The sequence below is a fragment of the Thermobia domestica genome, chromosome 5, assembly GCF_964235325.1.
Source record: "Thermobia domestica chromosome 5, izTheDome1.hap1.1, whole genome shotgun sequence".
Lineage (NCBI taxonomy): Eukaryota > Metazoa > Arthropoda > Insecta > Zygentoma > Lepismatidae > Thermobia > Thermobia domestica.
In genome coordinates this window covers 206,172,130-206,192,655 of record NC_137458.1, presented here as the reverse complement: position 1 = coordinate 206,192,655, position 20,526 = coordinate 206,172,130, and the positions used below count along the sequence as shown (strand labels likewise).

Sequence of the window (20,526 nt, the reverse complement as noted above, 5' to 3'; positions counted from 1 at the left end):
GGATCAAGCATCCCGGAATTTTGGAGAGGAAATGAATAAATGAATCATTTATCTTGTAATAAAGTACTCGAACACTCAGTGCGAGCGAACTAAAATTATTGTTGGGAGGGGTCAAATATAAGTGAAGTAAGAAATTACTACCCTCAATTATTCGAAGACTCAGTGTGAGCATATTAATTATTTGCTGATTTGCTTGCCGAAGAAAGCTCAGATTATATACTAGGGGCACCGCTCCCCGTAATCAACGCAAGGCGCATTCATTATAAAATGCCTGTATTTGTTTCTTAAATGATCGTTTATTTACAATAAGTTAAAAAAAATGGTCATTAGGTATAGAACTAATTTACATACCTGAACATTGGAATTACACGTACAAACGTCCGACCTGAACGATACTTAGCAGTAAACTAAACAGTATTTCAACAATTTGACACCAGGTGTTGCTACTAGCAGCGCTGTCGGCATACATGACAGTTTTATTTATTATTATTATTATTATTATTATTATTAAAGTATTGACAATATTTTCGTAGGAAACATTAAAAACGAACAAATTAATGAGGAAAAAAGAAGAAAGTGCGAAGAAAAGTACGAAATATAGGCTTGTTGGTAAACAAAAATAAGATTTATGTTGCAAGGTGTTAAACAAAATAAAATCTTTGAGTTTTACGGCCCCAGTTAGTCTGAAGGAGACTGTGACGGTTTTTTATGAAAGCTCTTGAAACTCTATATGAAGAAGAAAGTGGTAGGAGACGGAAGAACTCTAAAAAATCACGTATACTATGCTTGATCACTACAAATTTATACAGATTGAAAAAATGATTGTTGGAAGCTGGGATCGAACTAAGAAGCCCAATTATATGAAGTGAATGCTGTAGCACTACACCACTTGTTATTAGGTAATTTTGTATCAAAGCGTGTTATAAACATACGAGTTTCCGTTGGAAATTAAACTTTTGGGCGTCTTATACTATCAATACTTTGTTGGGGAATAATCCGAATTATATGAGTTTTTACTAGAATTGAAATATATATATATAGGATTTTTTAAATCACTAAACTTTTTTTGTTGGTACTAAGTTAACTTTTTTTGAGTTTAACGCAATGTTGAACACCGATTTTTTTTTTTTTTTTTTTTGTAGATTTCCACAAAAATATTGTTTGTAAAGGCAAATCGAATTACATGAGCATTTATTAGGAATTGGGCATAGGTTTTTCGCAAAACAACGAAACTTTGTTTGGGGATGTCTTATTGACAATATAAATTAATTGAAGTATCGCTGGTAATTAGGCATAGGTCATAGACATATCATCGAAACTATTTTTGTTGGGACTAAGGTAAGTTGATTTTGAATTTAATGTCCCATTCAGCAGCGAGACTATATCTTGTGAATTCTTATAAAACATTGTTCGTGGCGCTGCAATCTGATCTAATTGAACTATCGCTGGGAATTAGGTTTAGGTCTTACTCCAGTAACGCTCTATATTGTGTATACCTTCTATATTGTTCGTGCTGATTTATTGAGAATTCAAACCATATGAACTTCCACAGGGAATCAAATCCGGATCTCCCATGCCAAAAAAAACATGTATGTTTATTATAAAGAAAGCAAGGGAAAAAACTCTGATATTCTAAAACTGCTATTTGTACAACATGGTTTAAAAAATAACAAGGTTTTATGGAAAATTAATCTTAGGAATTCCTACTGTGGTAATTTTATTAGTATTAGGTGTATATTGTACACATTAAAAAATAGTAATTATAATTTGTACTATCATGTAGAAAAATGTTTTACTAATAATACTTTTTAATTTTTTTAATTTTAGAAACATGGAGCCACAAGCAACGACCTCAATATATAACCACAATGATTGGTTTGAAAAAATGGAAAAACTTCTTAGGCAATGTCGAAGGAAAGATAAGAAGAAGAGAGGAGGAAAAGGGACTTAAAGAAGAAAAGAACAAAAGGAAGAGTAATTTGCCTGTTGCAAAAGTTGTAGGATCGGTACCAAAAGTACCAACAGTGGAAGAAGTAGTTATACCACTGGTACCATAAGCTCCACCAATGGAAGAAGTAGTGATACCACCGTTACGAGAAGCACCACCAGTGGAAGAAGTAGTGATACCACCGGTACCAGAAGCACCAACAATGGAAGAAGTAGTGATACAACCGGTACCAGAAGCACCAGCATTGGAACATGTAATGAATGCTGAACCATCAACATCATCAGTGGGATTGGTGGGGAGGGCGTAATAATGTAATTGATATGTGACTGAATGATGGGGAAGATGACATTATAGTGATGGCGTGGGAAAAATATGAAAGACTGAAGAAGATAGAAATATTAAGAAAAGAACCGATTGGAAACATTCTAAAATACTTGTCAATAGTTGTATATATATTGTAAAATAAATGTGTGTTGTGCTGGTGTTGGTTTGGGCAAGGGAAAATTTGTCTTCTGAATTTCTTTTGTCAATTTTTCTTTTCTGAATTTCTACCCTCTTTTAAAACCTAACGTAATACCATTATTCAACTTTATCACTTTGATTGAGTTACTTAAAATTATGAGGTATTCTGATAATAGTGCGAAATAATGTGTGATGAAAATTTATTCTACACATGAGACATACAGTTTTCTTTCATAGACTGAAAAGTGTAGAGTCTTACTTGAAATCATAGTAGATATTTTTTGATGAACCGAGGAATGGATGGGTAGATAAATTTTCAGCTTATTGCTCCTTTCAACACTAAGGATATATTTTTTTGTGTATCCTCAGAAGACTGTACGTTACGATTAAAGCAGCGAGGCTATCGTGGACCTACGGATTAACGTGAATCCGAACCACATAAGCTCCCGCCGGGAATTGAACCCGAGTCTCTAACGCCAATGGCGCGTAGCCGCTTAGCCACTACGGAGTTCGGTAAATATTTTTAAAATGGATTTTTTTCTCTTTATTTTGTTGTTTTACAGCTTTAAAATGAGCTTTTTATATGAACGCTGAATGCAAAAGAGGGAAATCCGAACCATATATTACTTCAATAAGAATTAAAACAGCGTTTACGAATGCTTTCCTTCTTTTTTCTCTTGTTGTTATTGCAGTAGTAGTAGTAGTAGTAGTAGTAAACTATTTAGAGTTTTCAACCATTGATAAGAATTTAACTTAATGCTGGTTGTTTAGTATACCGGCTATTTGGTATATGTGAAAAACTGGTTTCAAATACGGTATAATATAACACACTTTAAGGAAAGAAAGAAATCTTTCAGTTTAACGTCCCACGTTTAGGCTAAGGAAGATGATGATTAAAGCATGTGAACGAAAACGAAATAAAATGTGGAATGAGAAAGTGAGAAGAAACAGGAACGCCTGAAAAAACGCATGGGGACATGGCTGTCCACCACAAGCTTACATTTACCAAGGATCGTACCAAGGACTTTATGCACCAAAGGTCTACTATTTTTAATCGAATACAAATAAAGTTTTCTACTGTTCACATTTAAAAGAATTAGTTGGAGGGATCGGGATTGAACCCGGGATATCATACACCAAAAGTGTACTATGCTTAAACAACTAGTTTGAAATATATATATATATATATATATATATATATATATATATATATATATATATATATATATATATATATATATATATATATATATATATATATATGTGTGTGTGTGTGTGTGTGTGTGTGTGTGTGTGTGTATTAGGAGTAGATTTTTTATATCCATAAAATTACATGACCATCGTTAAGATTATCTCTTATCTTCTCAAGAAGTGTGAGCACCTGTCTCCAAGATATTCTAAGCTATTAATAACGTTATATAATAAAGAAAAATATGTGATACACTATTGATACTCAAAACAATGTCTATTACTTGTGTTGAAAATGTCACCTTGGGATATCTGGGTTCGATTCCCGTCCGCGCCAAATTCAAGAAATCATCATTAAATATTATTATTTTTAGAGTAAAGTATATTGTAGTCAGAAGGCTCTGAGAGCACTTTGTAATATTCCTTTTTTCTAACGATGTTAGTACAATAAACTGGTACATTAAGCAAGCTTCCTTCAAACTCACTTCTGCGAAGTTTAATTTTCCTACTTCTCTTCTGTCTTTGTATTGTTGCCTGTTTTACTTCCTCATATGTTAGCATACTTTAGAAATGCTGAGATATAGAATTAGAGGTCCCTCCTCGTTTAAACAAAACGAAAACAAACGAACTGAGGTTTGGAAAGCCAGAGGTTTTCCTTTTGACAGGATTCTAATTGGTTCGTCACATCCTAGTGAGGTTCATTGACGGCATTACCTTTTGAGGGTTTTAACCTGCCTAAACTACGTCGTGTGACGTCAACCCTAGTAGAAATATGAGAAGCGCCAGTGAAAGGAGTGTGAAAGGAGACAAGAAGGGGAATTGAGTTGGATCTCGGAAATTGGAGAGCATCAAAATCATCGGACTGGGTGGGATCGAGAGATTTACGCAGAGAAACTACACAGAGAGAACTTTGAAAATCTACCTACGTATGTAGACAGACATGGAATATAGATAGACGGACACCCATAGACGATGAACGCTAGCCAACTGCAGAAGGTAATTTACTATTCCAACTTTGGAGCAATTACACCAAACAGTGTAATTGCTCCTTACGGAGAGTGTTTAGATCGAAAAATGAAATGAAATCTTTGAGTTTTACGTCCCACGATTATGCCGGTTAGGCTAAAGGAGACGGTGATGATGATTAATGAATGAAATGGTGGAATGAAGATAGTGGGAGGAAACGGGAGAACCCCGAGAAAACCCACGCACACGGTGTTTGTCCACCACAAAGTTCACTTGATGGGGGCTGGGATCGAACCCGGAACCCCAAGCACCAGAGGTGAACGCTCTACCACTGAGCCACCGCGGCCCCCAGTGTTTAGATCGAGTTAAACAAAATTTGCAATATGCACAGTCTCTTTCAAATATTGGATATTTGTCCAGTAGTGTTTCATCATTTGCATTATCAAATTCCGAAAAGGCTGGAGGTGGACAACAGGAAAATATGGGCTTGTTTAGCCATATACTTAGACCAGAACTTATTTTGGGAGATGTTGCTGCGCGCTATGTCAACCAGGTTGAGGTGCTAGCATAAGTCAACAATTGGCGTGATATTAAGAAGTGGATTTTAATTTCTCTTTTGAGAGGTCTTGTGTTCTATTAGTTCGATAGTTTCTAAACAGCCTGAGGTTCCGGATATCATGTATGATCAGTTTAAGACTAAATTCAAGGATGCTTTAAGAATGCTCTTTTGTCCTAACTTACAGAACATAAAATGCGAAGTGGAAAACAAGCTTCTGAAGAGCCAGTTTTGCCATTCGCAAAACACAACTTAATTTTCAGGATTGATAATTATGCACCCATTCATATACAAATTCAATTAATTGTATATGGCTTTGTTCCGGACTATATAAAAGTATCAATTAAAAAGAAATATTATAAGGTAGAACAGTAGTTCAGGACTTTTTGGATGAGGAAAAAGCTCGTGTATTATTAGAAAGCAAGGCTATAGAAAAATTGAGGAAACAGAATCATTCTCTTACACATTTTGCTTTTCAGTTAAATCTACCAGAAAATGCCGAAGGCCTGGAAAATGCAGCTGTGCAAAGTAAGGAATCTGAGCCTTCAACTCGGACTTTGTCTTCAGCTATTTCCGTTCTATAAGTACCGGACGAGGAGCTTAAAAATAAATTCTTCGCTATTCAGAAGCAATTGACCCAGTTGTCGTTGAAAGATCAAAATGCTAATAAAAGCAATAGTCAGCGCAATAACTTTTACCATCATGGAAAGAACAATAATAATAGAGATATACGTAATTTTGTATGTTGTCAAAACAATGGTTAGCACGTTTAACAGCGTCCACACAGAGACAATCAAAACAGTAGTAGTAATGCTTGTCAGAATAATAGGAAATATATAGTTTGTCACTGTGTAACGTGGGTTCCTGTCATCACAACATGGCACATCCTCAGATTGTGGATAGAGGAGAAGGCTTCTAGATATAGAGGCTAGCTGCGAATATACTGTATAAGCAGTCGCGGACAAACGACAAGGGGTGGTCCTCCAGCTTGGGGGTTTGGGTATGCCTAACAACTTCATCCTGTAAAAAGAAGGCACTTGTTCAGAAACATTCACAAAAACCTCGGACAAGGACTGATAACTTGGCACGACCTCAGCAAAAGAAAATGGACATAAGATATGGAACATCGAATATTAGAAGTCTTTAAGGGCAGGCGCATAAAAATCCGTAACGAATGAATTAGAGAAATACAGAATAAACCTAGTAGGAGTTCAGGAAGTTAGGTCGGAATAAAATGGAACTGTGAATTCCGGAAATGTTACGTTCTTTTACGGGGGAGAAAATAAAAATCACCAATTAGAAACAGGATTTTTCGTTCACAAACGAATAATATCAGTAATTAAGCGGGCTGAATTTGTTAATGATAGACTTTCTTTCATTACTCCCAAGGGTCGGTGGTGTGATATTATTGTTTTAAGTGTACATGCATTAACAGAAGATAAGGATAACGATTAAAAGATTCAAAGATATTTGACCAATTCCCGCGATACCATATAAAAAGTCTATTAAGGGATTTCGATGCGAAGGTAGGACGAGAGGATATTTTCAAACCGGTTATAGGGAACGGAAGTCTGCATAAGGAAAGTAATGACAACGGGGTTAGACTCGTGAACTTTTGCAACATCCAAACACCTTATCGTGAAGAGTACAAAATTCCCACATCGGACGTTCATAAATACACCTGGACCTCACCAGACGAAAAATGAACATAATCAAATTGATCGTTCTAGTAGATAGAAGAATACAATCTAGCACAGGGCACAAAATTTCCTGTCGCCAGGTCGCCATTGGCGACTAGAAATTTAAAGCTAGCGACCAGTGTTCAGTTGGAATAGTTTCTGCCTAAACTCGCAAAAACTGTGCAGTTTCTGTTTCGCACGAAAATAATTGTCACTAAGTGAGGGAAAACACAGAATGCTAAGTCTTCACAACGTTGTAATTTGACCCTCTATTTCCACCCTCAATCGAAATGGTTTGCCTTAAGGTAAGAAATTTTTATATGTATATGAGCTGTCCAATTCAAAATTGATTATCCTGAATCTAATTGTCTGTTTTGAAATGTATGCCCTGATGTAGGCCTAATCTCTTTGTCAAACCAAAGGCTGTGGGGCGGGGGGCACCTCTCATAATTTGTACGTGAGAGAAACTGGCGACCTCATTTTTGAATTGGCAAGTGCATCTGACTTTGAAATTTTGCGCCCTGATCTAGAATAATTGATGTGCGGTCGTTTAGAGGGGCTGATTGTGACACTGATCACTACCTGGTAGCAGCGATAATAAGACAATGATTATCGTTGAATAAAGGAAATATTCAGTGTCTGAAAACAGAAAGATTTAATTTAATCAAAATAGAAGAGAGCCAGGTAAAATAAGAATACCAGGTTGAAGTTTCGAATAGATTTTCAGGTTTAGAAGATTCGGAGTACAGTAGTGTTGAGGATACTTGAATTGAAATTAGAGATAGCATTACAATTTCAGCATCAGAAAACTTGTGACACTCGGAAATACGTAGGAACAAACCATGGTTCGACCAGTAATGAATTCCAGAGAAGAGAAAAGAGGTAGAAATTACGGTGGGTACAAAATGAAATAACTACACAAAATTTCGTAGACATCAGGCGGGAAACTTCTAAAACTTTTAGAACAAAAAATGCTATTTTTTGAAAGCTAAAATTAAGGAACTTCAAGATAATAGTAAAAATTAAAACTTTCGGGAAAGGGGATCAACGAATTTAAGAAAGGCTATCAACCTCGTGCTTATATATTAAAGAAAGCTGGCGGAACAGTTCTCACTAATACAGATAGCATCTTAAATAGATGGAAAAAATTCTTTGACGATTTGATTAACACGCAGCCAAAAACTAAAGTGCGTGCAGAAAGGGAGATACACACCGCAGAACCGTATATTCCAGAACCCAACCGAATAGAAGTAGAAATCGCTGTAAAGAAATTGAAGAAACACAAATATCCAGGTGTAGACGAAATTCCGACTGAGTTAATTTTAGCTGGAGGTGAAAACTTGTGGGACAAGATACACAAACTCATTCTCCTTATCTGGAACAAGGAAGAATTGCCACAAGAGTTGAAAGACTCAATCATTGTTCCAGTTCACAAGAAAGGCGACAAAACTGATTGTAATAATTATCGAGGCATTTTTATTCAGTCAACATTCTATAAAATCCTTTCAAACATTCTATTAGCAAGATTGACCCTATATGAAGGTGAAATTATTGGAGATTATCAGTGCGGATTTAGACAAAATCGATAAACTATCGACCAAATATTTACCATTCGACAAATACTCGAAAAGAAGTGGGAATACAATATTCCGATACATCAACTATTTATTGATTTTAGAAAGGCTTACGACTCGGTTAGGAGAGAAACATTGTACAACTTTCTTACATAACTTGGAATACCGTAAAAGCTAATTAGATTAATTAAGGTATGCTTAAATGAATCCCAGAGTAAAGTCCGGGTAGGAAATTTTTTTCCACAAGCTTTCACGTCTAGAATGGCCTGAAACAAGGAGATGAGTTCTCGCCATTATTATTAAGCATGGTCCTGGAATACGCTATAAGGAAAATCAAACCAGGGCCTAGAATTTAACTGTGTTCACCAGGTTATGGCGTATGCAGATGATAAATTTAATAGGGGATGATAGGAAAACAATAGAAAGAAATGCAGAGATCTTATTAAACGCTTGCAGGGACATGGGCTTAGAAGTAAATGCAGAGAAAACTAAATACATGGAAGGGCGTCGGGACCGTAATACGGCAAATTATGGATGCGTTAAAATATTAAATAATACTTTTGATAAAGTGGATACTTTTAAATATATAGGATCAATATTAACAGACGAAAATTATATTCACGAAGAAATTAAATGTTGACTAAGAGCAGGGAATTCGTGTTACTATTCGGTTCAAAATCTCTTGTTGTCGCAAATTCTGTCGAGGTATTTGAAGCTTAAAACGATAATCATGTCTGTTGTTCTGTATGGTTGCGAAATATTGTCACTTACTCTCTAGGAAGAACACAGACTGAAAGTATTTGAGAACAAGATCCTGAGGCGAGTATTCAGACACAAGAGGAACGGGAATGGCGAATGGCAGAAACTTCATAATGAGGAACTACATAATTTATACGGTTTACCAAACATTGTTAGGGTCATCAAGTCTAGGAGGCTTAGGTGGGCAGGTCATGTAGCTAGGATGGAAAAAAGTATGAACACTTTCAAAGTCTTGACTGTAAGCCTAATCGGAAAACGACCATTAGGAAGACCTACGCGCAAATGGGAGAACAATATTAAAATTGATCTTTTCAGAAATCGGAATACAAAGTAGAAACTGGATCCAGTTGGCTAAGGATAGAAGCCAGTGAAGAGCTTTTGTGAAGGCGGCATTGAACCTCCAGAATCCATAAGCCATAGAGTAGTTAGTATAATTTGTCATAGACGTGGTAAGGAAAATCACTACTACTCACTACATTTACTGAGCAACTTAAAATAGTTAGAAGAGTTGATGAGAAAGAATCATCGATTCTGAAGTCCGTGTTTACATTGAGAAAGCTTTTCCTTATGTTTTGGTACAATTAAATGGTAAAGAAGTCCCTATTCTTGTGAATAATGGATTTTAGATCTCTTGTACCTCTTTCAATATCATCCCACGCAAGATGAAAATGGTATCTGCCGCCAGTGTTTTAAGAGTTGTTACGGCAAACACTTTACCTGTTAGTAGCATTGCTTCTGTTCTATTCCGGCTAGAGTCGGAAGTGTTTTGTCATACTTTTAAGATGATACTAAGTTATAACAAACCCTCCTCTTTTGGAAAAAGATTGAAATTAAAGAAAATACATCGAATAACAAAGGTTGAACAGTCAGATTGGTTAAGGAATTATATCAATCTAAACACAGAGATGAGAACAATAACAACAAATAATTTTGAATGGTGGGGGAGACCCGGGTTCGATTCCCGGCGGGAGCTCATATGGTTCGGATTCCACGTTAATCAGTAGGTCCACGTCTCATATAGCCTCGCTGCTGAAAGGGACGCTAAACTGAAATTCAACTCAACTCAAATAATTTTGAAATAGATTTTGATGGATAACTTGAGTTTGGGAAGACAATGGAAAATGTTAGAAAAAGGATTAACAATTAAATAGGAAGTGATGAAAGGAAATATGAGAAGCTTGTAATGAAACAAAACTGTAAAAGCAGCAGTGTATGCAGTTAAGATACTATTTGTGTACATGAAAACCTAAGTAGTATTTAATAAATCAATCTATGTAGGTATGTCAGTTTTTGATTGGTCAAAATAATCAAATGTATTACTTTCATTATAATGTGATAAAACCAAAGTACCAAGACGAATCACAAACATGCTTTACAAGTATTTATAGTTATTTTTAACACATTTAGAGGAAGAAGTGTAAGAAGATATGAAAAGTGAAGACAAGAGTGATTAGCCGCAAAATTAAAGATGCGACTACCCCAAATAAACAAGGACATTTTTGAACAAAAGAGGATGTTGGATGTCAAATGAACGATTATAGAAGATTTTATCGGATTCTAGGTGCAAAAATAAGCCCGCTAAAAAATAATGAACATAGGCCTAACAAAAAATATATTGTTTAAAGTTATGACGTCATCACCTTCAATGTCTCGACGTAGGAAGGTGCGAAACTATACGTAACGTGTTCTACAATGCCTCTGGACTTGAAAAACAAAAAATAAACCTGGACGAAAAAGCTCAAATAGAAGAGTTAAAACGCAATGTAAATTAAGACATCCGTATGGTACAAATTGTACCATAAGATCATAAAAGGGTTATTAATTATGAACAATTGAAAACGAAAATAACAGATGTTAGTCGACCTAAATTATCTGGTTATGGGACAGAATTTGAAACTTTTCAAACACAGCAGGGATAAAATGAACCCATCTATGCATATTCTTTTATGCAAATTGAGAGTAATTAGGTAAATAAGCTCCAAGCAACGAAATACAAGAAAATTCACTATTTACATTAGAATTGAAGAAACATTTCCTGCTAAAAATAATACTAAAAACTTTTGGAAATATACAAACATTAAAAACACGTCTCCATGCATAAGAAACTGCGCAGTATCTTATGAAGAAAAGTATGTGGAGTTATCACAGGCTATTTATTACTTTTGTGGACAAACTTTCAGCATTCCATTAATCCCCATTAACGACCTGCATATATCTAAATTGGCTAGTTCCTCCTTACATTTAGACAGCATTATAAAACTACTAACAAACACAACCTTTACAAATTCTTCCTCCCGCATTCCCGCTACAGGGTGCTCCTTATAATAAAACACCAACCGTCCCCCCAGCAGTCTCTACCGTTACAAACTCCTCGCAACCTCCCAACATAGCCAATCTGCAACAAACAACACAGCAAATATTAGCAGAGTTGCCAATCAGATGGCAGAACTTTCTCTATTAGTGGCGCAGAATGCTATGAGGAGACAAGTTAAAAAAAAAAAAAAAAAAAAAAAAAACAGGGGCGGCCGAACTTATAACCAGCAAAGAAAAGGAAACAATGGGAGAAATAATAGAAAAGGCAGGAAGAATAATAATAGCAATTCAATCAACAACAATCTCACACTGAAAAGAACAGCAGTATGTGGAACGTATTTCAGGAAAGGCTATGGATCTCGTATCTATTTTCAAATCAATAAACAGGGAAACGCGTAACTGGACCTCATGACACATCAACCGTTCTGCGGGTCACCACACATTAAAAAGATAAACAATTAGTACTGCATTCTTGGGCAGGAATTCGCACTTCATTCCCCAGTGATAGATCTTTAATTGAACGAAGGTAACACGCAAATTTAAACACTAGAACATAAATTACTTGTTAATGTACGGATCAATACAGAAAATTTTCCAGTGATTATTGACAAAGCTATTGACATAGTCTTTCTCCATGGCCAAAGCAATATTTACCACCAACTACTCAATTGCTACTCTTTCTACTAATAAGAGGAATTGAGAGTTTAATTGTTAAACTTGAATATATAGCCTTAACCCTTTGGGGATCCTATGGTACAATTTGTACCATATGCGTTTTTCATGGTACATTGAGTTATAACTCTCCTATTTGAGCTTTTTCGTCCGTTTTTTCTTTTTTTGTTTGTTTGTTTGTTTTTCAAGTCCAGAGGCATTGCAGAAGACACTACGGATGGTTTCACACCTTCCTGTGCCGAGACATAGGAGGTGATGACGTCATAAGTCTAAATTTTATATTTTCGTGTAATACTTTTTGGGGGGGTTATGTAAAGTATTTTTGGCGGGCTTATTTTTGCACGTAGAAGATTGAAATTTTGCACAAACATGCAGTCCACCAAGTAGTATTTACCAGATTTTTTTTCAGATTTCTGCGTTAAAACAGGGGGGATCCAGAGGGTCAAAAAGTTGAAAAAAGGGATATTTTTACCCAAAAATCCCGTTTTTCCTCATTTTCCCGCCTTAGATACATGATGGATACAAGGGAATGGTACCGCCTGAAAGGCAGTTCTATTCTGAAGAGAATGATGTGCGACACATAGCCCTAGGGTAATTAGGGAAGTGTCAGGGAATTTTTATCAAAATATACTTCTGTATAGGGGAATTTTGGACATTTTCGGTACTATTTTTGTGTTGGCTTATTTTTGCACCTAGAAGATTGAAATTGTGCACAAACATTCAGCCCACCGAGTAGTATTTACCAGATTTTTTTTCAGATTTCTGCGTTAAAACAGAGGGGTACAGAGGGGATAAACGTTGAAAAAGGGAAATTTTAACAAAAAAATCTCTTTCAAGGGATTTTCCCACCATAGATACACAATGGGGACAAGTGAATGGTACCGCCTGAAAGGCAGTTCTACTCTGAAGAGAATGATGGGCGAAACAAGACCCTAGGGTAATTAGGGATGTCTCAGGGAATGTTTAAAAATTTCCCTCTGTATACGGGAATATGGGACATTGTCGGTATATATTTTTTGCCGGGCTTACTTTTGCACCTGGAAAATTGGAATTGTGCATAAGTTGAGTTGATTTTGGGTTTAACGTCCCGTTCAGCAGCAAGGCTATATGAGACGTGGACCTACTGATTAACGTGGAATCCGAACCACATGAGCTCCCGCCGGGAATTGAACCCGGCTCTCCCACGCCAAAGGCGCGTACGCTAACCGCTTAGCCACGGAGGAGCTCCTTGTGCATAAACATTCAGCCCACCGAGTAGTATTTACCAGATTTTTTTCAGATCTCAGCGTTAAAACAAGGGGGTCCAGGGGGGGCTAAAAGTTGAAAAAAGGATATTTAGACTCAAAAAATCCCGTTTTTCCTCATTTTCCCGCCTTAGATACATGATGGAGACACCTGAGTCATACCGCCTGAAAGACAGTTCTATTTTGAAGGGGATGATGGGCGAAACATGACCCTAGGGTAATTAGGGATGTCTCAGGAATTTTTTTACCTGAGATCATAGTGTTTTACGGTAATTTGGGGCATGGTGGGAATTCCTGATAAAATTTCTCCCGCCCTTGGTATTCAAGATAGAAACTTGTAATTTGGCACTCACATTCAGTATACCAAGTACTATTTATCATATTTCTTTTAGATGGCTACGTTTACACAGGGTCGCTCCAGGGGGACCCAAAGTGCGTGAAAAAAAATCCCTCCAAAATGTTCCCTTTGACATCATTTCCCCCGCTTTTGGTATACGGTATGAGCATGCAAGTGGTATCATTTGAAAGCCAGCTCCATTCTGAAGAGAATGAGGTATGAACCATGATCCTAGGATAAATAGTGACGATGCAGTAGCTGCTTGACTGAAAGTCTAAAAAATAGCCCCAAAACCCCGGATCTCTTAAGGGTTAATCAAATTCAAATTTAAACCACAACCTTTTCTCACTATTTCCGAATTTTGGAACATGGTTACCTTGGATATAATGATGGATATAATTTATGAAATCATCACAATAAGCTCTAAGCAAACGCGTACTACTGATAATAGACATGGAAATAAAGAAAACAAATGGTTATTTAATATTCTTCTTTGCAAAGAATTTTGTTGATGTGCTTCATTTGAAAGAATAACATTTGGTAAAGCAGTTTGCACGAGGTTATAATAAAATAACAATTCTTATGTTACGAGATTATCTATGGCATACTTAATTGTTTACTTACATCGAGGTTACACTTTCCTAAATTGAATACTTACCTGTCTTCCTAACGTAACCTAATCTAATATAGATCGAATAAATAATAGATTACCTCCTCCCATAGCTTTATCTAATTTAAATAAGATAGGAGGTACTTAGATGCGAATGGGTTGTGTCTCATCGAATAAAATTGGTAGTATCTATCATTCAGATTTCCTATTACAAGATATGAAATAAAGATTGTACAGAATACTATTTTTCCTATGCAAATTAATATACTTACCTGTTGTGAAAAATGATTGTATTGTTTTCAGCTTATTTATGTCTTAATTTTGTGTAATGTTTTGCCTTCATATTTGCGGAAACATATAACGTTTTTGTTCATTTCTTGTAAATTAATCTACATTGTAATCTCAGCTCATGGATAGGCACGTTCGTCTCAGTGGATCTGTAATGTGTTAGAATTGCTTTGTAAATATTCAAAACTAGGTTTTGGAGGTGACCAAATACGAGTCGGTATCGCCACACGTTTGTATCCTATTTTCTAATTCACGTATGGAGGTGTCACAAAGTGAATATATTATCGTTGCGCGAATACTGACCATCATGGAGACTAAAAGATTGTTATCCGACGGATTATCTCAAATGATTGAGGTGAATGAATATGAGAGAGAGAGAGAGAGAGACAGCTTTGTTAAGATGCACTAAAATGTTAAAGTAAGTATACATCTATTTTCTAAAAATTGCATACCTATGTTTTAAAATATACAATAAACTATGTACTATATAGGTAAGTATCCAATAAGAATGTGTTAGCTTTTATTGGACCAATTAATTACATATTCTTGCATAAGCGAACACTTCAATGTGAATATTTTAGTACATAAATCTTGTGTTGAAAACTAATACACAAATCTGTGACTTCATTTATATTGAAAAACAACAATTTAAAAACTTAAGCACACAATGACTGATCTTTAGAATTGGAATAACCAGCTACGTTTTCTTCAAAACTTTCTCATAAACATTCATAATCCATTGCTTCACGAAGAACTAGATTTACTTCTGTTACGAATTTAAGTTCCGGATTTTTAGCGATAATTGATCCTGTCTTAGGTCTTTTCAAATTCCCTTGAGAGAACATGCGGTTATTAATGGTGATAAAAAGATTGCCGATTCTAAAATATGATAATTTAATTTAAGAAAATTTGAAACCAGAATTTTGGCAAATTTAAAGAATTTCCATTGCGATGTTTTCACAAATACATTTAGAATACAAATTATTACCAAAAAATATACACCTTAATATTAAAAAATGCAATAACAATGACTAAACACGCTAAAAGAAATAATAATAGTAACAATAATAATTACAAAGTTTATTATATAGTTCTAACATTGTAAAATTTGGAAATCAACTCCGTCTCTTTAAATTTACACAGAATACTAGTACACAATAGTTAATATTTTGAAACATTGGTATCTTAAATATAAAACACAATACAGGGTGTTCCAAAAGTCAAATATCATGATACATTAGCAATGTGTAATGTAACATATTAATAAGTAGAAACAGTTCGTCGGATGAAGCGTCCTCAGGAACTCTAATCTTAATGATTACTTATTATTGACATTTACTTTTCTTTTAGAAAACAGTTGAAAGGAAAGTTCAGACACAAAAAGCAGAAGAGCTAAACACAAACCAAACAGAAGCAACACAAATGCAGCTTTTAGATTCTCCAGAGAAAAAACTATGGGAGAACTATTCTTCGTGGTTCTTTTGTATTTACTTGTATAATTGTATAGATAATAATAGGCATCCTTCTTCCATTTCTGTGGAAGTCCAGCTTCTACGCAAGTGTCAATAACATGTCTGAATGCAAGTGTTAGAGGCGAACCACGACGAAGGTAAAACATCGTTGTATAACCATTAATTATATCAGAATCAACGTGGAATAACGGATATCCTTGTGAATCGGAATATTTACGTCCAAATGTCTCTACATAATTGTGAACAAAAACGAAGGCAAAATTCCCATCCATTGTAGTTTTTTTCATCCGTTCTCCTGCTTTTTCTACAACAATCCAGCGTTTGACGATAGTTCTGGAAATGGCATCATTTCTGACTTCAAAGAGCTCTCGTTCATATTTAGAACCTCCTAATATTAGATCGGATGCTGCAAGATCTTCTACACTCTTAATAGAAGGATATGTTTTGGGTTGAGTGGTAAATCGAAAAAGGGCACCTTGATAACCTGTATTGATTACTAAACAGGCTAAAATCCATGTCGCTAAAGCCAATCTTAATGGTAATTTCGATGGCACTGGAGAAACTGTTAGATTCAACAGAATTGAAAAGTTATAAAATAATAGCATTCTGTATCTGTTGTGATTTTGGGACTCACTTAACATTATCATTATTTTGAGTGATATTGTAAATACTAAGCAAGAAGAAATTATGCATACCCAAGAAAGAGGTGTAAAAGGAAAAAATATGTTCATCCATTGAGGATATTTACGAGGAAGAGGAAATATCCAAACGTAATACCAAAAATCACGTGAAAGAAGATAGTCAAAGAAGAGTTCCTTGAGATGACCTGGCAATAATATACGAAAAATTGCATCATAATTCTTCACATGTAACTCCTTGAGGTATCCAGTGACAGTTAAGTTGGTGAAGATTTTGCCTAAATGTGAAGAAGTTTTATCTTTAGTAACCAGAGTAAAATTAATCATTTCTGCAGCGATAGTGACAAATGTTCCGTATGTCCCAGCAAGAATTGACAGTCCGTTAGTGTGATTTCTTCTATAATAAAAGTAAGGCCTGTTTGGAGTTTGTATATTTACGCTGCATCTGTGAAAATTCTTTACTTTGCTTGGGAATAAATCTCTTCTAAATAAAAACGTATCGTTTTCCCATACATCAAGAAGAGATTCTTCTTTCACAAGTCGACATTGATGTTCAGAGAATAGGAAATATGTATACACGAAAACGGAGTAACCATTAGATACCTGATGATTTACATTATGCTTGGGCTTATTACATAGAACAATAGAGTTCACCAGATCAAAATCATTTACGATCTTGAAAGTATTAATAACATCCTGACGATTGCAGTAACTGTTCATTATTATCATCACCCGACTTGGAGGATTCCAAAACCTGAAAAAATAAAATTTTGAAAGAATTGTCTGAGTTTGCGAAGGTTGGTGCACATGAAGTAAATAATCAACACTTTCTCGTGGTTTGAAGGGTGTATTATTGAGATTTTGTAAGTCACAGCGTGTTGCAGAGCCATGGTGCATGATTATCAGAGGTAACATGACACCCTTTGCCAAAGACCGAGCAATATCTTCTGTTTCATCCTCTCGGAAAAGGACTATGGATCTAGAACTATTAAAATAATTTCTTGCAACTTCGTTTACACATTTAAGAAGATCATCTGATGGATGATTGATTCCGTTAAACGTGAGACTTTGACTCTTACGTGCCACAAGAGAAAATAATATAATGTAAAATACTGAAATTAGAGAAGACATATTCCTGCAAGTAAAAATACAAAGAAATTAGTCTGAAGTTTTAAAACTTTTATTACTACTGGTATTGTTACGGTAACAGAAAAGTCTTCTAGTATACAAGTTAAAAATAATTTACGGTTCAGCATAACTCTAAAGTTCGAGAAATAGAAATCATGTTACATGAATTACAATTACATCAAGATAAAATACAAATTACTTTCGAGGTGAAATGCATTTCAGAGCTCCTGTTTAAATCATGTAATATTCATTCTCAAGATTTAAAACTTCTCCCGGTGTAGTTACCGTACAAGGAGAAATAACGAATAAATTCATAACTAGAGCATCTCGTTAAACTTGCAGTGTATATTTAAAACAGTATTTCTTTACTCTGTAATGAATAGTGAATAACAAAATTTCTCTATTGTCTTCATAACAATACAGGAAGGTTGCAGGAATATCGACACTGATGTCCTCAGTTGCAATATTGTGCAACTGCCTTTTTAGACTTTCCGCAAGTTTTGAAAGTATTAAAAACATTATTTGAGAAAAAGATTTCAATTGATCTCAGAACAGAACTGTATTGCAACTTTCAAAAATTCCTAAACACAAAGAAAGGGAGTGTTTTTTGTGTTCATAATTGCATGAAGGCTGCAATCTGAACTAATAATAATAATTTATATCTGGCAAATAGTTTCGAGCTTTTACTTCCTCGCTAACATGGGAAAGCGTATTTATGCCTACATCGTTCCATCTAATCACATTGTCGATAAGTGATTGCAGTCACTTAACAACCGTAAGTACGTTTCCCTAGTGGTTAAATTGAATTGTTTTAAAGAGCATACATAACTCACGTTGAAATTTTTTTATTAAAATTACTTAAAAACTTACTAAGTGCAAAGTTCCAGGAAATAAATATAGTTTTCTATTTACAGCATATTGCTCACATGCAACATTCAATTATATTAGCATATTTCGATGTCAAGATGCATATTAGTGTTTCTGTGCGGTTACAAAATTGTATATGTAGCATCCTGTTCATAAGTACTATCTATTATGTCAAAAATTTAATTAAAAAAGTGAAGGTAACTAGGGTATGCATTTTTCAAGTATGGTTATATGAGGAAACTGAAATGTAATTGGAATTAGTAATGTTTTCATTACAGGAAAATATGACATTGTACTTAGTATGATACCAACATTGTAGGTAGATAATAATATTAGGGAAACATGACGTCTCGGAAACATTAATAGTAAATAAAGAATACTCAGAAATGTTATTCTTTGATGTGTCCTCCTTCAGCGTAGTGGTCAAGTTCTATTAACCAATGAACTAATTCCAAATTAAAATTCTAGTACTTATGAGGAATATAGACCTGCCTCCTTATCAAATTCTTAGACTTCGCTTGCTTGATACGGAAATGCCCAATATGGTAAGCAGATGATTAGAGTTGTTCTGGTAACACTGGTCTCAATGCTATAAAAATGTGTAACAACTAAACCATTAATTCGGGAATTGTAGTTGAGATATCATTTTCTATCATGACTAAACAATGATAAAAAGCACTAATATGAAGGATTACTCTTTCGTTTCTAGGCTTTAATTATGTCTACTCAGAAGTTACATATTTTTTGTAATACTGCAGCCACCACGTTCTGAAGTTTAGAATGTCTTCCTGTAAACCACTCTGTATAATGTGGAGAGTAACATCCTGAACTGCATGATTATGTTGTGGTTTTGCAGGCGTTTGGATGTGATTCGAAATTCTGATCACGTGATAGGTAGCTGTGATCTCTGATGGGAAAATACTGTTGTATTTTATGAAACTGGCCTCTATCTGTTAGTGACAGAAGACAACGATAATGAGTTAGATTTTTATTTTAACCTACGCAATTATATGAAAAGGGATGGAGTTTGTAGCGTAATTTACCCGCATACATAGGGACCTCGGTTCGTTTAATTGAGACTCCAAGAATTAGATTCATTATTTCTTTTTTTTTTTTTTCAAAAATGCCAATTGAACAACAATAAATACGTATATATTTTTGTATATAAATTTCTAATGTAAAACCAAATAACTAACAAGCAACAAGAAATGATAAATCTCAATATAACTTCCTATATAGGAGCAAAAAATTTTATATCGTATGACAGGAACATGGATTGTAAAATTGCAGTAATTGCACGTTTCAATTATAATGGTTATATCGAAGAACTGAATGGAATTTAACAAATAAACACGAAGACAGAAAATACATTGCAAAAAAATAATGAATTGTATAAATGTCATCCACCACGTCGTACTAGTAAATTTCTAATTGAAGTCGCCAAAAATATTTATGTTTATTCCAAGATTTGAGCATAAAATCACGAATTTCCACTAATCACAGGAGAAAAATAATAGGTTAGAATTTAGTAACTTTAGCCAAAACAAAAGCCTCCTATGATAGTGAATATCCCTAATTTTACATTACTCCATTTTTAAGTTTTCAATTTAACTTAATTTAAACATAATCTAAAGGGAGTAAAGAAAGGCCCGACTTCCTCAGTTCTTACCTGTACCAATAACTAACTAGTAAACGCCCTGTCGACCAGGTTTACGATTCCGCCAGTAGATGTCAGGTCAAACGGTGAGATCTCAGTCAAGGCTTAGACTCAGCTCACCCTAGCGCTAAAAACGCGAACCATATAACCAAAGCGAGCATTTACTGT

The 20,526-nt window shown here is 35.0% G+C and overlaps 1 protein-coding gene and 1 long non-coding RNA gene across 2 annotated transcripts in view; one reads left to right on the top strand and one right to left on the bottom strand.

Annotated features, from left to right (window-relative positions):
* LOC145686369 (uncharacterized) overlaps nucleotides 1-2,798 on the top strand; it is a 686,556-nt gene extending 683,758 nt beyond the window's left edge. The window contains exon 5 of the long non-coding RNA XR_014131597.1: nucleotides 1,828-2,798. This is a non-coding gene — a long non-coding RNA (uncharacterized LOC145686369). The remainder of the gene's footprint in view (nucleotides 1-1,827) is intronic.
* A 13,116-nt stretch (nucleotides 2,799-15,914) lies between these two features.
* Nucleotides 15,915-16,673, bottom strand: LOC145685373 (uncharacterized). The gene has a single exon (XM_081757762.1). It carries the CDS (start codon nucleotides 16,671-16,673, stop codon nucleotides 15,915-15,917), a length of 759 nt encoding a protein of 252 aa, XP_081613888.1.
* Nucleotides 16,674-20,526: the final 3,853 nt, after the last annotated feature.

Bases quoted from the DNA above. Each gene is read 5' to 3' on its own strand.
- LOC145685373 (XM_081757762.1), bottom strand. From the start codon at position 16,673: ATGCTATTATTTTATAACTTTTCAATTCTGTTGAATCTAACAGTTTCT.